The sequence below is a fragment of the Salminus brasiliensis genome, chromosome 4 (assembly GCF_030463535.1).
Source record: "Salminus brasiliensis chromosome 4, fSalBra1.hap2, whole genome shotgun sequence".
NCBI lineage: Eukaryota > Metazoa > Chordata > Actinopteri > Characiformes > Bryconidae > Salminus > Salminus brasiliensis.
The window spans coordinates 31565931-31578423 of NC_132881.1; the positions used below are offsets into that span (position 1 = coordinate 31565931).

A 12493-nucleotide genomic window follows, 5' to 3' on the forward strand; every position below is an offset into this window, starting at 1 on the left:
GACAAATTAAAAGGCACTTTACTCAGCTCAGAGTGTCTTTCTTAAAGCTGGTTCTTAAGAATGATTCACAGCATTTCAAATTGAGAACAACTTCTTGTGCTAGGCAGACTTATTGTATCACACAATACCTTTCTTACAGTTTGAGGTGTTTTGTTCTTTTTACATCATACATTTATTACTAGTATTATTATTATTTGTTGGTTTTCATTGCTTTAGCGTCTGTGCTTCTGTTGGTGCAGTTGTTTCTAATGTGCACTGCCTTGTTTACTTAAATATTAGAACAATAACAACAATTGTAACATTAAATAAACAAACATTTTAGGTTTTGCATACATATTTAAAGATACATTTCCACAGATACACCTGCATAATGCATTGAAATTCTTAAAGCTTGAAACTGTGCAAAAGGCTTGAAATATTACAAGCATGAAAAACCAAAAGCAACAAGTACGAATAAATGAGTTATGCGTATAATATTTCACTTTTTAACTGACTATGTATTCAAGGCAAAATGAGTAAGAGCCCCTGAAGGCTATGAAATCAGTGTGCAGTCATACATGGTACATTGAAATATAAATCCGATCATACGAGGATATAGCACAGTTGATGAAAACGTCTAGTGTACTTCCTGCGCCATATTTAATACTACAGGAGTGCAGCAAATGATCAGAACAGCACTGGAACCCAGGCCGCGTGATTAACATCAGATAGCTCAAGCGGCAGCGTTTCAACACCACTCCAACAGACGAGGAAACTGTGGAATGACTTAAGGTGGAAAGAAGCCAGAGCTCATTCACGAGGGGGTTTCTGATTGCCACTGGTTACCGTGAAGAAGCAAGATGCTCTGCAAGACTTCCAGCCACACTTTGTAACAGAAGAGGTACTGTTCCTGAAACCAGAGAGAAACAGCAGTTCCATATACTCGTAGTCATTAATGAGACCCTGCCTGTGTCATTTTCATATCAGCGTCCCCACGTTATATTTCAGTATATATCAGTATATATCATATCAGTAAGTATCAAACACATCCCTCCCCTTGAAACTTCAGGACATTCCATTGAGGCAGATAATTAAAGGCTGTTTAAATCACAGATGATACATTAGCAGCTATCAGGGAAGGGTGTAAGTCTGACAGGTTCCCTGACTCCAGACTGACCTGCAAGCTCTGTAATTGGGATGGAGGGGGAAGGTATGGAAAAGTAATAATTCACAGTGTGATTTTATATATTTCACTTTAGCAGCTTGTTTGACAGAGAGAATGTTCCCCGCACACATATCGGCTTACTGACCTTGGTCTGAATCATCCCATACCGCTGCAGCCGCATCTCCTTTACAATCTCGCTCACATTAATCTGAGGGAGCAGACGCAGGTGTGTGTTTGGGTTATGAACAAGTTGAAACAGGATGAAGGTCATGCATCATCATTATTATCATCATATGTGATTGCTTTTGTTCCAACAAAGAAAAGGGAGAAAGTGAGACAATTGAATTAGGAAGACAAAATTATTTCAGAAAACAGCTGCAGTTAGTCCAGCCAATTCTTATAGTCAAGAGAAATCAAGCCGTATCGTATGTAGGTTAAACTGCTTATTTTATTTGTAATTATACTGACTTCTTTAATTATGTTTGTACATTAAGGTGAAATACTTTATAGTTTATAGTGATTTTTATTAGTACATTTTGACAGTGTACTTTGTGAACTAGGGGTTTTGTGTAGGTTATGTGGAAATAATAAAAAAACACTACCGAAGTGGAAAAAAGAACAAGAGCTATAAGAGCTAGTCCCTACTTTCAGTCCCTACATTTTCACTTGGCAAAAGTGTAATAATCTCACTTGCCAAAATTCTGCCCATTGCCCAGTGTCTGCAATCTTGTCTGCAAGATCTGCCTATTTCACTTGATAGTACTGTGCAATGTATAAGGACAGTATATCTCAAAATTGTCAATCATGTCGGCAAGCACGCAAGTATCTCACTTGTGTGAGCAGCTTTAACTGCTTTATCAGTTTACCAGCTGTTATATGTTTATCACTGTATTGTTGCTGTCCTGCCAAAACATTCATCACTTCTTGACAAAATTTGAATAAGTCAGTTGTTCTTTGCATTGCACCAAAATTTCATGCAAAATATATTTAGAAAATTAACATTTACAACTACTTCTAAGTTGCTATTTTGGAGATGCTACGTCTTTGCTAGACGTATAAAATACACAAGTAGTACTTAGAAACATAAGTGGAGTGATAAATATGTGACAGTAATTCTATGCAGTTTATTCTGTAGTGGTAATGCATACTCACACTGAGGTCCTTCTCGATGAGGCTGAGGATGACGTCAGTGCAGATGAGGACGCCAGCCCGGCCGATGCCAGCACTACAGTGCACTGTGATGGGCCCACTGGAGTGAACCACCCGCATGTAGCGAATAAAGCGCACCAGTTGCTTGGATGAGTGCGGAGTGCCGTGGTCTGGCCATGTGGTGAACTTCAGATGCTTCACAACGTGAGTGGCCCCAGTCTAGAACAGTGCAGAAGATGCCAAGGAAAGATGGATTAGATACCCTTAAAATGAACTTTCCCACTAAAAAAGAGATTTGTAATAAAGCCTTTTCTGTTATTTTACTAAATGTTTAAATCATTTTTCATGGTAATCAACCCAATGCCACATATGCCAGGGAACAGATTTGACTAAAAAACAGTGGAGAACTTTTTTCTGTTACTAAATGAAGTACATTTACTTCCACTGGACGAACACTGGACTCTTAACTCCTTCATAATAACTTCTGACCTCTTTCTCCACCATTCTGATGACCTTGATGTGGAAATAGTCCTGCATCTGGTAATTGTCGAGGATCAGCTGGTAGTGGCCGGCCTCCATGGGAACATCAAGGCTCTCCGGCCAGTACTTGTGGCATTTAACCCTGCCACGCTCCACTTCCTGGGTCATCATGGCTATGACGTCCGACTTGTTCTCCCACACCATCTGCCAGAAGCAGTCCTGAGTGCTAGGCAGTGGTCCCTGTGATGAGATATAGAAAAACTCTTCTGTGCCCACTTTCATCCGAATGTAGCTGGCATTGATGTACTCCTGCTTCTCCCCCACAGGAACACGTGTTTCATCATCTGTGTGTGGAGATGAGATGAGAAGAGACCAAATGAGTTCATGTTTTTTAATGAACTGATTTGCATAATGAACACATATCATTAAGTGTAAGTGTACACGAGTGAAGAGCTTTATTCTGAAACCCTGAGTGGTCTATCCATTCAGTCTCATCCATTAATTTTGGTTATTAGTTATGAAACAAATTGTAACATAAACATTTTGTCTAATTGGGCATAGGTTTTGCATTTGTGTCCCTGGCCCTGTTCACAGCTGCATTAAAAAGCATCCTGCATCCCACTTCTCAGTACAAGTGTGAGTAGGGTACAATGCAATTTGAGGATGGATAGTATTCTGATCATTTAACCCACATTTGGAGGTGGTCAGAGACGCATATGACCACATTATTCTTAAAGTGTGAACGCCAAAGCGCTTTGATGCATCCAAAAACTAGCTGCATCCTCTTGATTAATAAATTATTAATTAAGCTAGAGGAAATGATGTGAGAAATCTGCTCCACCATGACTGTGCCCCAGCGTACAAAGCAAGGTTCATAAAGGCATGGTTGAGTGAGTTGGGTTTTGGAAAAATGTGACTGGCCCACACAGCCCAGACCACAACCCCATCAAAAACCTTTGGGATGAACTAGAATGGAGACTGTGAGCCAGGCCCTTCCATCAAACATGAGTGTCTGACCGCACTAATGCTCTTTTGGATGAATAGACAAAACGTTCCATAGACACACTCTTGTAGCATCTTGTAGGCAGCCTTCCCAGAAGAGTGGAAGTTGTAATAACTGCAAATGAGGGACCCACTCCATATTAATGTTAATTAGTTTAGAATGGGATGTCACAAACAAGCTACTGTAGGTGTAATGTGTAGGTGTCCCAATAATTTGTCAATATAGTGTAGAACTTTTGTGCATTCACACCTCCTTACTCTACTGAAAAAAAACTGATAAAAAGAGAAACTGGCTACATTTCACAAATGTAAACATGACAACCCTTTGCTACAGGTTAAAGACCCATGTTGTGCAATAAGATCTTTTGCATGTTAACAATGCACTGCTTTAATAAAAGAACATTAAAGTTGACAAAACCTGACAATGTTACCTATAGTCTTGTTTATCTAGAGTGGCAAATAATATTTCAGTGTATTCAGCAGTAATAAGCGACAATAAAACCTGGGCACCTTCAGTGGACTACTCCCTCTCCAAAGAGTCAGGTCAAATGAATCACTGTTGCATAAAGTGTTTAAAGTTAAAGACCTATTCCTGCTTTCAGCCATACACAGTCATGCCAAAACTCAGTGTTCCAAAAAAAAAGTGTATTGTTTGTATTTCAATCAGATGGCCAGGTCAAAGTTTGATATGTGGCCAATGCAGTTCATCAGCAAAATGACTGTTGTTGGCTTTGAAAGCTAGCAATCGTATTAATCTACATACTATAAATACAAAATGTGAGGAAAGGAAGGAACTTAGTCTCCCATGGTGCAATAAATAAAGCCAAATAAATAAAACAAGCTGGCTGTTGGGTCATATGAGCAGGAAAAACAGGCCACGGGTGAGCACAGGAGGAGAGGTGTGGAGAGGAATGTTCTCCTAGACTATTCCCATGGTAGCCATGTTGGTTGATACAGCCATGTTTGTTGGGAATGTGGGAGGGGGGTTGTTGAGTTGTCTCTGAGGGCGAGGGGGCGGGGTGTTGGTAGTGTAGTTCTCACTATATTCCCCTGTTAGCTTGCTGACTTCTGGATGTACATGTTACAAGGGGCCTGCCTATAAAAACATGTTCAACAGCCATGGGGGGAGGAAAAAAAGTGTGGTTCAAGAAAAAGAGCGAAAGAGAAAAACAAAGAAAGGGGTACGCAAGGGGAAGCGGAGAGTAGGTAAATGCGTGCCGAGCCGTCCTCACAATGGGTGGCATCGGGCTTCCTGTAGAAGGCCGAAGCCCTTGAACTGCTTCCAGCAAAAACAGCAGTTAAGTCCCAGGGGCCTCACACTTTGCGATGTTGGGCGCTTTATTCAGGGAACAGAAGCCCAGTGAGCAGGCATGATAATAAACAAACACTCCAGGCCGGGCCAGGGCCAGTCTGCCTCCCGCCGCCACATGAAGCACTGCATTGTGCCTGGCTGCCTGCCTTTCAGCACACACATACACACACCCACCCCCTGTGTCTGCTCTTCAGGGGCTCCACACAGCTCTCCCCTCAAACAGTACCAGCCCTGAGGTTCAGAAATCACACGCTTACAGCCTGACCCTTCACATGAGCAGAAGTGAGGAGGCTGATTACCATAACAATGAAAGAGGAGCCGATGAAAGAGCAGACACCTCTTGTTTGGATCTTTAAGATGTTTTTAAGGCCAGGGACAGTAGCAAAGTGGGAAGAACCCAAGAAAGTACGGTTTCACATAATATTGATATTCTGTATAAATTCAAAGTACAAAAAAACAAGCCAAGAAAACAACATTTAGAAACCATTGCCCACGATAAAACACAATATAGGAGTGCAAGGGGACAAAAACAGAGACACACAGAGAGCAACAAAAACGGGAGGTGTGCAAACATGATAACGAAAGCTGCAGTGTGAAAATCACAAAGGCTAGGTGAAGAGGGCAGTAAAACCTGATAAAAGGACTCCCTCATAAAGAATGGAGTAGGCATACACATACACACACAGGTCCTGTAAATTGACACTCTTTAATGCTGAGACACCCGGTAGCAAACCACCTAGGATTGGCTAGATTTCATTTAATTACAGTGTCATGTAGAGAAGAGGTTTCTACTGTTAACTGGCAAAAATATACAAGGCCATTCTTCTCCTTCCCCCCGCTGTCAGCACTAAAAGCCTTCCCTTCAGTCCTGTATGCCTTCTCACTGGAGCAAAAGTATAATCAGTATGAAGCATATGGTTCAAACGTTTTTTTTTTTGTTTGTTTGTTTGTTTGGTTTTTGTTTGCATATAAAGGCTAAAGAGCAATAAAATAGTGATAAAACACTTCAATAAAGAAACTAATAAAGAGATTAATTATTGTTGCAGGAAAATGAACTAAACTGGAACAGTTTAAACAAGTTAAATTATGTACGCTGATGGCTTACAGGGCAGGATATCTCTGTATCTGTTTTTCTCCCGGTTCTCTGGTGCTTTCCCAACCAGGCAGTTGTCCGAAGGCTTCAGATGCTCCAAGGCCTGCAGTAAAAAGGGTGTTACATCTCTTACTTTCTTCTAAGCGATCTAATTTAGAAGTTAAATGGGAGCAAGTGTGACTTTGTAACACAGGAGTGGGAAAACATCATACTAAAAATCACTGCTACGTGTAGGTTAACTGAATAAGTATGTGGCTGTGGAATGCATACAAAAAGCCAATGGGTATACCATAAACTCTTTCACCAGCTCCTGCTGATCCAGCTGATTCTGGAGGATCTGAATGAGGGCTTTGAGTCTGGCCCCTGAATACTGGCTGTTCTTAGATGGGCTTATCAGTGCAAGGCTGGTCAGTTCCTCCTCTGATATGATAGGTTGACCTTAACAAACCGAAAGACAACAGAACCTTTGTTCAGTGAACACATTTAGAACACTATTACTTGCACTTCCATTAACTTCCTTTAACTACAAAGGCCATATGTAGGCGTTACATAATTCATAACAGCTGAAATAAGTAACTGAAGAAGTAACTAAGGAATAAGTTTAAGGTTCAAGGGGTTCAACCAAACAACCCCTAATCTTAAAGACTTCAATAGCAGTCCTCAAATATCCACACTCTTTGCTAGACTTGATTAAAATCATCAACCTGGCTTGCATATGTGAGGAATATACCTATGTTTAAGTGTTTAAGTAAACAGCTGACACTAAATCAAATGCTGGGTCTCTTGTACCTGTGTGAGGCATTGATTCTAGTGGGGAAGGCCTTGAGGTGTCATCGTCGTCGTCATCTTCATCATCACTGCTCCAGCCGTCTGAGTGACTTTGCTCCATGTTCGTGGTAGAATTTTCTAGATGCTGCTTCTGGGGTTCTGTCCTGAAGGGGGTACGGGGCAGGTATGAGCAGAGACCTTGACCACATTGCTATGCTCCAGGGGGTCTGTTATCATGCAAGGCTGATTTTCCTGCGATTTTTCCACCTAAAATGTAAAAAAGCTGCTAATTGCAACTGCTGCGTGCTACAAGACGTACTGGTCAAGGCTACACTTAAACCAGGCAAAACACTAGCATTCAATGTCAACAAGTTGGACCTTTGTTTCATTCATAAGTCTTTGGTGCCCCCTTGTGTTATATGCTAGTTTGAGAAACACACACCAAAACAACTATGCAGTGCAGTGTTCTTCTTTTTGGCTTAATGAGTGGTATATTTAGGCATAACGTACATATAGGTTGCATAGCTCAGTGAATTATTATTTCATAGATGGGCTTGCCCAGTCACAATTAATGTGACAGAAGATTACAAGTTCAAGATGCTGCACCAACAAAATTAATGTTATTTACAATTATAAATGCGTTCCGTCTGTCTGAGAAACTCATGGATAGCAATAAAATAAGAGCAAAAAGCTCATCAGAGAGAAAAACAATGACACTTACTTGCCCTGAAGCATGTCCGTGACACCCAGAGACGGGCAACACCTCTGACAGGTGGGTGTAGTGTTTCGACTATCCTGTGGAGAGAGTGGGAGGGAGAGAGAGAGAATGACTTACTGGGTGAGTGCAGTGGCCATTAAGGCCTTTCTAAGCCACCCATTTTGTCACCTGAGTTTCAGACTCTTCCGCTAGGAGAAATATGAGGCGGCATGCTAATTAATTTTATAGAGCCAAAGCTGAACACGCTGTCTCTGAGAAATACACATGACAATACAGAGCATCAATTGACATTAATGAGCATAACAAAGACCAGTTTATCATAATGTGGTTTTAACTTCATAATGTTACACAAAACAGCCTTGTAGGTTAACAATGGATCATTATGAACGATGTGTGCAGGAATAAATAAACCATGCCCCTTTTTAGCGAGCAGGCTGTAAAAGTGGCCCTGTTTTGGAGTACCTGCTCAGTTTCCATCCTTATCCCATGACACTCTGATGACTGGAAAGACAAATGATCCTCCCGCACCTGTAGGTCTGAGGTTACTCCTGTACAAAAATAACACCACACACTTAACCTTAATCAAGCATGCTCAGTGAGCTGTTGAGGCAGTACCTGAGAGTGTAAACACTTATGGAACTTACTTACTGCATAGACAGAATACACAGATGTGCATTATTATATTTGACAGAGGAACATTTAGTTTAGACATAAGCAGATGACTGACTTGTGGCAATGGATGTACTATGATCCTGAAGGGCCTCTGTAGAGGAGCCAGAGTCAGAACAGGTAGTGTTGGGCAGGATGTCTCTGCACACTGTCAGCTGTACCGTCCCCTCTGCTTTCCGTAGAATGTCCACCACCTTACTGTGGCTCAATCCTGACACGATCACTCCATTCACCTGCACACAGTCAGTGATGACTAGAGCAACACAATATATTTTTAATCATTCTTGTGATGATACACGTAAAAAAGCTCTGGTCTAAAATAATGCAGTGGTGGCTCAGTAGTTAGAGCTCCGGGCTCTTGATGACACTGTTGGGCCCTTGAGCAAGGCCCTTCACCCTCTCTGCTCCCTGGAGTTGGCTGCCCACCGCTCTGTGTGTGTGTGTGTGTTTACTGCTCCTAGTTCACTACCACAGATGAGTAAAATGCGGAGCACACATTTCGCTGTACATAGTACAGTCATACATACATATACGTGCACCTTTAACATTTTACTTTAAAATAATGCACCACTTTTCTTAATCATGTTACATTGGATTAATTGTATTTTTAATAAATAGGAAGGTATATTGCAATCACAGTGTGGTCATTGCCTCAATTTTGTACATAATTTGAAAATGCCAGCTCGCTTCTATATTATGGTAAATGTTTGTGATGAATGGATTATTAAAAATTATTCAAAATGACTTGGAATAAAACATAATAAATGGCATGCTAATGAAGACTTTTTTTTCCTTCAAAGCTGCTATTTGGAGTTTTGGATAATTATGTAATTGCAACTGTAAAACTTTAGAAAACAATATAATGATGTAGCTCTGAGCAGAATGTCACACTACTGCTAAGCACATTGGACCCTATTCACCAGCTGCCTTCTTAAAACCCACTTATGCACTTTTAACATAGATTCTGACATTCACCCATGTTTTCTTATTTGGGATTTGTTGAATTTACAAGGACAACGGGGTCCATCATCATAAGAGCAGAGTTGTGAACAATTCTGCGGTTTAAAAACACATCATGAATCCGATGTCTTTTTGTCAAGGCTTTTCTCAAGAACACAGTTTGAGGGCCATTGTTTGAATTGTTGATGAAAAGCTCCACTTTCAGAATAGTTTTAGCGTAAATAGTAGACTTGTTTTTCATTCATTACAGTAATGATGGCTAACACTTCAAACAATAGCTGGGTGACTGTTCTTTAACATTGTTCACCCCTATCATAAGCAACATTACCTTTTCTGATCTGATAATTATTCCATGTTTAAGTCAAGTTCAAGGTGCAGCACAAAACCAGCAAAACTCTTTTCACCATCATCTAAAACTGTAATGAGCAACTACTAGATAATGACTCATGTCATGTGAATGTGAGTAAAAATTAAACGACAGGCACCTCTAAGAGGATATCTCCTATACGTAGCCGGCCATCCTGTTCAGCCACACTTCCACAGCAGATATCCCTGACTCGCAGATTGCTGCCGTTGGCCCCACCCGCCAGAGAAAAACCCAGGCCACCTCGTTCTGGTTTGGTGAACTCCACCTGTAAAATACAGCTCTGAAAAGACAGACACATAGAGAAAGAGACAGAGTGATAATAATGTAACTCCATGGGAACAAAATGTTATTGAAAGTCAAATATTCCTGATCCCATGGGAGGACAGAATAAGTACTGTTTGGAGGGTGAAATATTAATACACAAATTAAGAGGAGAAGATTGTGACAAAGGCAGCTAACGGTGAATGGAGAAAGGGATTACAGGGCTGGACTCAGGTTTCAGTGTCATCACAAACAAGTTACCTCCTGCTCTGAGGTTACGGATAGCCTCTGCCTGAATCTCACTGCATTTTCAGACACAGCTTTAACTGCAGAAACAAAGCAATAAAGATCGAGAGGAGAGGAGAGACAGAGAGAGAGACAGACTTGAGGTTACACTTCTGAATCACCTGCGTTAACTCCTCCCGTGTCACTCTCATAACTAAATAACTTACATAGACATTATTCTAGATTAAATAGTTAATAATAAATAAGTCACTCAGCCTAGAGTTTAAGTTGTGTCCATACTAATTATATCTATACATATATTACTCTATAACAAAAAATAGTAAAAATCTATTTTTCATATACTAATTAAAGATAATTAATTTAACACATTTAAAACATTACAATGAATTGTATCAATTCTGCTCAAAAAAGAAAAGACGAAAAGAAAGAAAACTGTAATAGCAGGCAATATAACTCACTTACAGCACACACACCTCCCTCCTCTGCAGCCATCCCGAAGCGAGATATCTTGACCGGCACAATGCTTCACAAGGTGAACAGCACAGGCCTTTTCAGGCACTGCTGGACCCCCTGGCTAGCCGTTACCCAGCAACCTTGGGGCGCTTATTAGATCAGCTGGGGTGCGTCTATCAGGCACGTCAAAAATGCTGCGTGATCGTCCAGAGGAGGTCGAGGCCTTCGCTAATAATTAATCCTGCACTGCATGCCCTCTGAGCCGGACAAGCTGTGTCTGTCAGCACACAGCTAATGCTACTGCACTCTGGCAATGGAGACACAGGAAACCTTACCATCGTCAGAAGCAGCCTCCACTTCAGATGAGCCGGACTCCTCAAAGCGAGGGAGGAACTTCTTCTCTTTCTTCCACTCAAACAAACCTGTAGATAAAGCGGGAAAACACACAGATAAAATCAACCAACTGATGTCTATCTATTTGTCTGTTTGTTTATACAACAATCTGGGTAATTGACTCATTTTTCACTATGTTACAAATTGGTATCACAAATAAAATTATGGAGACAAAAGAATATTTATCATTTTCAGTTTTAATAACAAGACTGAATAATGTGCTGAATACAGTTTCCACCAAAACAAGAGACTGCTGTTGTTAACATTGGTAAAACCCACAAATCTTTGAGTATTCAGTTTTAACCCTTTCAGTTCTGCACTCTCATAACCATGTAACATTTAGTGTTGTAGATGTTATCACATATTTCCTGTAAGCTTATTTATGAAATGTTTTAAGATAGCTAAATCATGAGAGTAGGTTTTAGGAGGTTATGAGTGTCCGAAATATGCATCTTTGTTCAATATTTAGCGCTATATCACTAATACAATATCAATTAAATGAACAATACAGAAATAAATAAAAAAAATACTTTACTAAAAAAAATGTACAATCTGCAGCCTTTAAAACACTTATATAAAACATCTATAAAATAACATGTTTCTGTCACACAAAAATATATATATTTCTGGCAGCTGGCAGCTGTTCTTTACATTATGTCAAAACATCACGATGACTAACAAGAAAAGTTTGTTTCCTTCTCCTATAAACTTGCAATTTTGGAGATACAAGGTTTTTGTGTGACAGCAATAATATGTAAATAATATATATGTCATCTCTCACTGTACAAAAGGCATTATCATAACGCAAACTGTACTCTAATCAATGGCTAAATGTAATTTAAATGAATGTATTTGAGCAATCAACTTGAACCAAATAATCGTGACAGCCATCATGCTAGACCTCCACCATCCAAAATCATTAGTGCTGGTGGAGACACAGCGAAGCATACTAAAAATCAAATGAGTTAAACCCAATAATCCTAATAAGCCAAATGAACAGGATCAAACATTAATCAGGCCTGAGAAGGAGGAAGTGCGCCCCTCTAATCTGAGCTGACACTGCACTCAAAATGTCGCTGTGGTCACCGAAGCGTTCAGTGAAGCCTTGGCCGTGGTGGCAGCCACCGGAGCAGCTCACTGTCTCACTTCTGTCACTTCAGACTAGAGTGAGACATGTCGGCCATGACTCTGCCTGCTGCAGCCTCACACGCCCACAGCGAGAAAGAGAATGCACACACACACACACACACACACACACACACACACACACACACACACACACACACATACACACATACATTTCAGACAGAACTGCCTATCAGCCCAGGGGAAGGTTAAATATTGGAAACTGAACAGTCTGACTCATAACAGCATCAAAAGTACTTCAGTGTGGGCTTTAATTAATGAATTACTTAACAAACCCTGGGTCCTTGATGGAGTTCATTAAAGGAGTTCTTGAATCCTGAAGTGCATGTACA

General features: G+C 40.5%; 1 protein-coding gene across 3 annotated transcripts in view; it reads right to left on the reverse strand.

The window, feature by feature from the left end:
• Positions 1 to 301: 301 nt before the first annotated feature.
• Positions 302 to 12493, reverse strand: part of ptpn20 (protein tyrosine phosphatase non-receptor type 20) — a 41030-nt gene continuing 28838 nt past the window's right edge. For all 3 annotated transcript variants that reach the window (XM_072677998.1, XM_072677997.1, XM_072677999.1), the window contains 13 exons: positions 10958 to 11044; positions 10185 to 10249; positions 9781 to 9942; positions 8394 to 8568; positions 8129 to 8214; positions 7670 to 7743; positions 6970 to 7112; positions 6470 to 6618; positions 6193 to 6283; positions 2783 to 3117; positions 2297 to 2512; positions 1290 to 1352; positions 302 to 889 (listed from right to left, as the gene is read on the reverse strand). In XM_072677998.1, the coding sequence (XP_072534099.1) occupies positions 794 to 889; positions 1290 to 1352; positions 2297 to 2512; positions 2783 to 3117; positions 6193 to 6283; positions 6470 to 6618; positions 6970 to 7112; positions 7670 to 7743; positions 8129 to 8214; positions 8394 to 8568; positions 9781 to 9942; positions 10185 to 10249; positions 10958 to 11044 (1742 nt within the window). In that variant the 3' untranslated portion in view covers positions 302 to 793. The remainder of the gene's footprint in view (positions 890 to 1289; positions 1353 to 2296; positions 2513 to 2782; positions 3118 to 6192; positions 6284 to 6469; positions 6619 to 6969; positions 7113 to 7669; positions 7744 to 8128; positions 8215 to 8393; positions 8569 to 9780; positions 9943 to 10184; positions 10250 to 10957; positions 11045 to 12493) is intronic.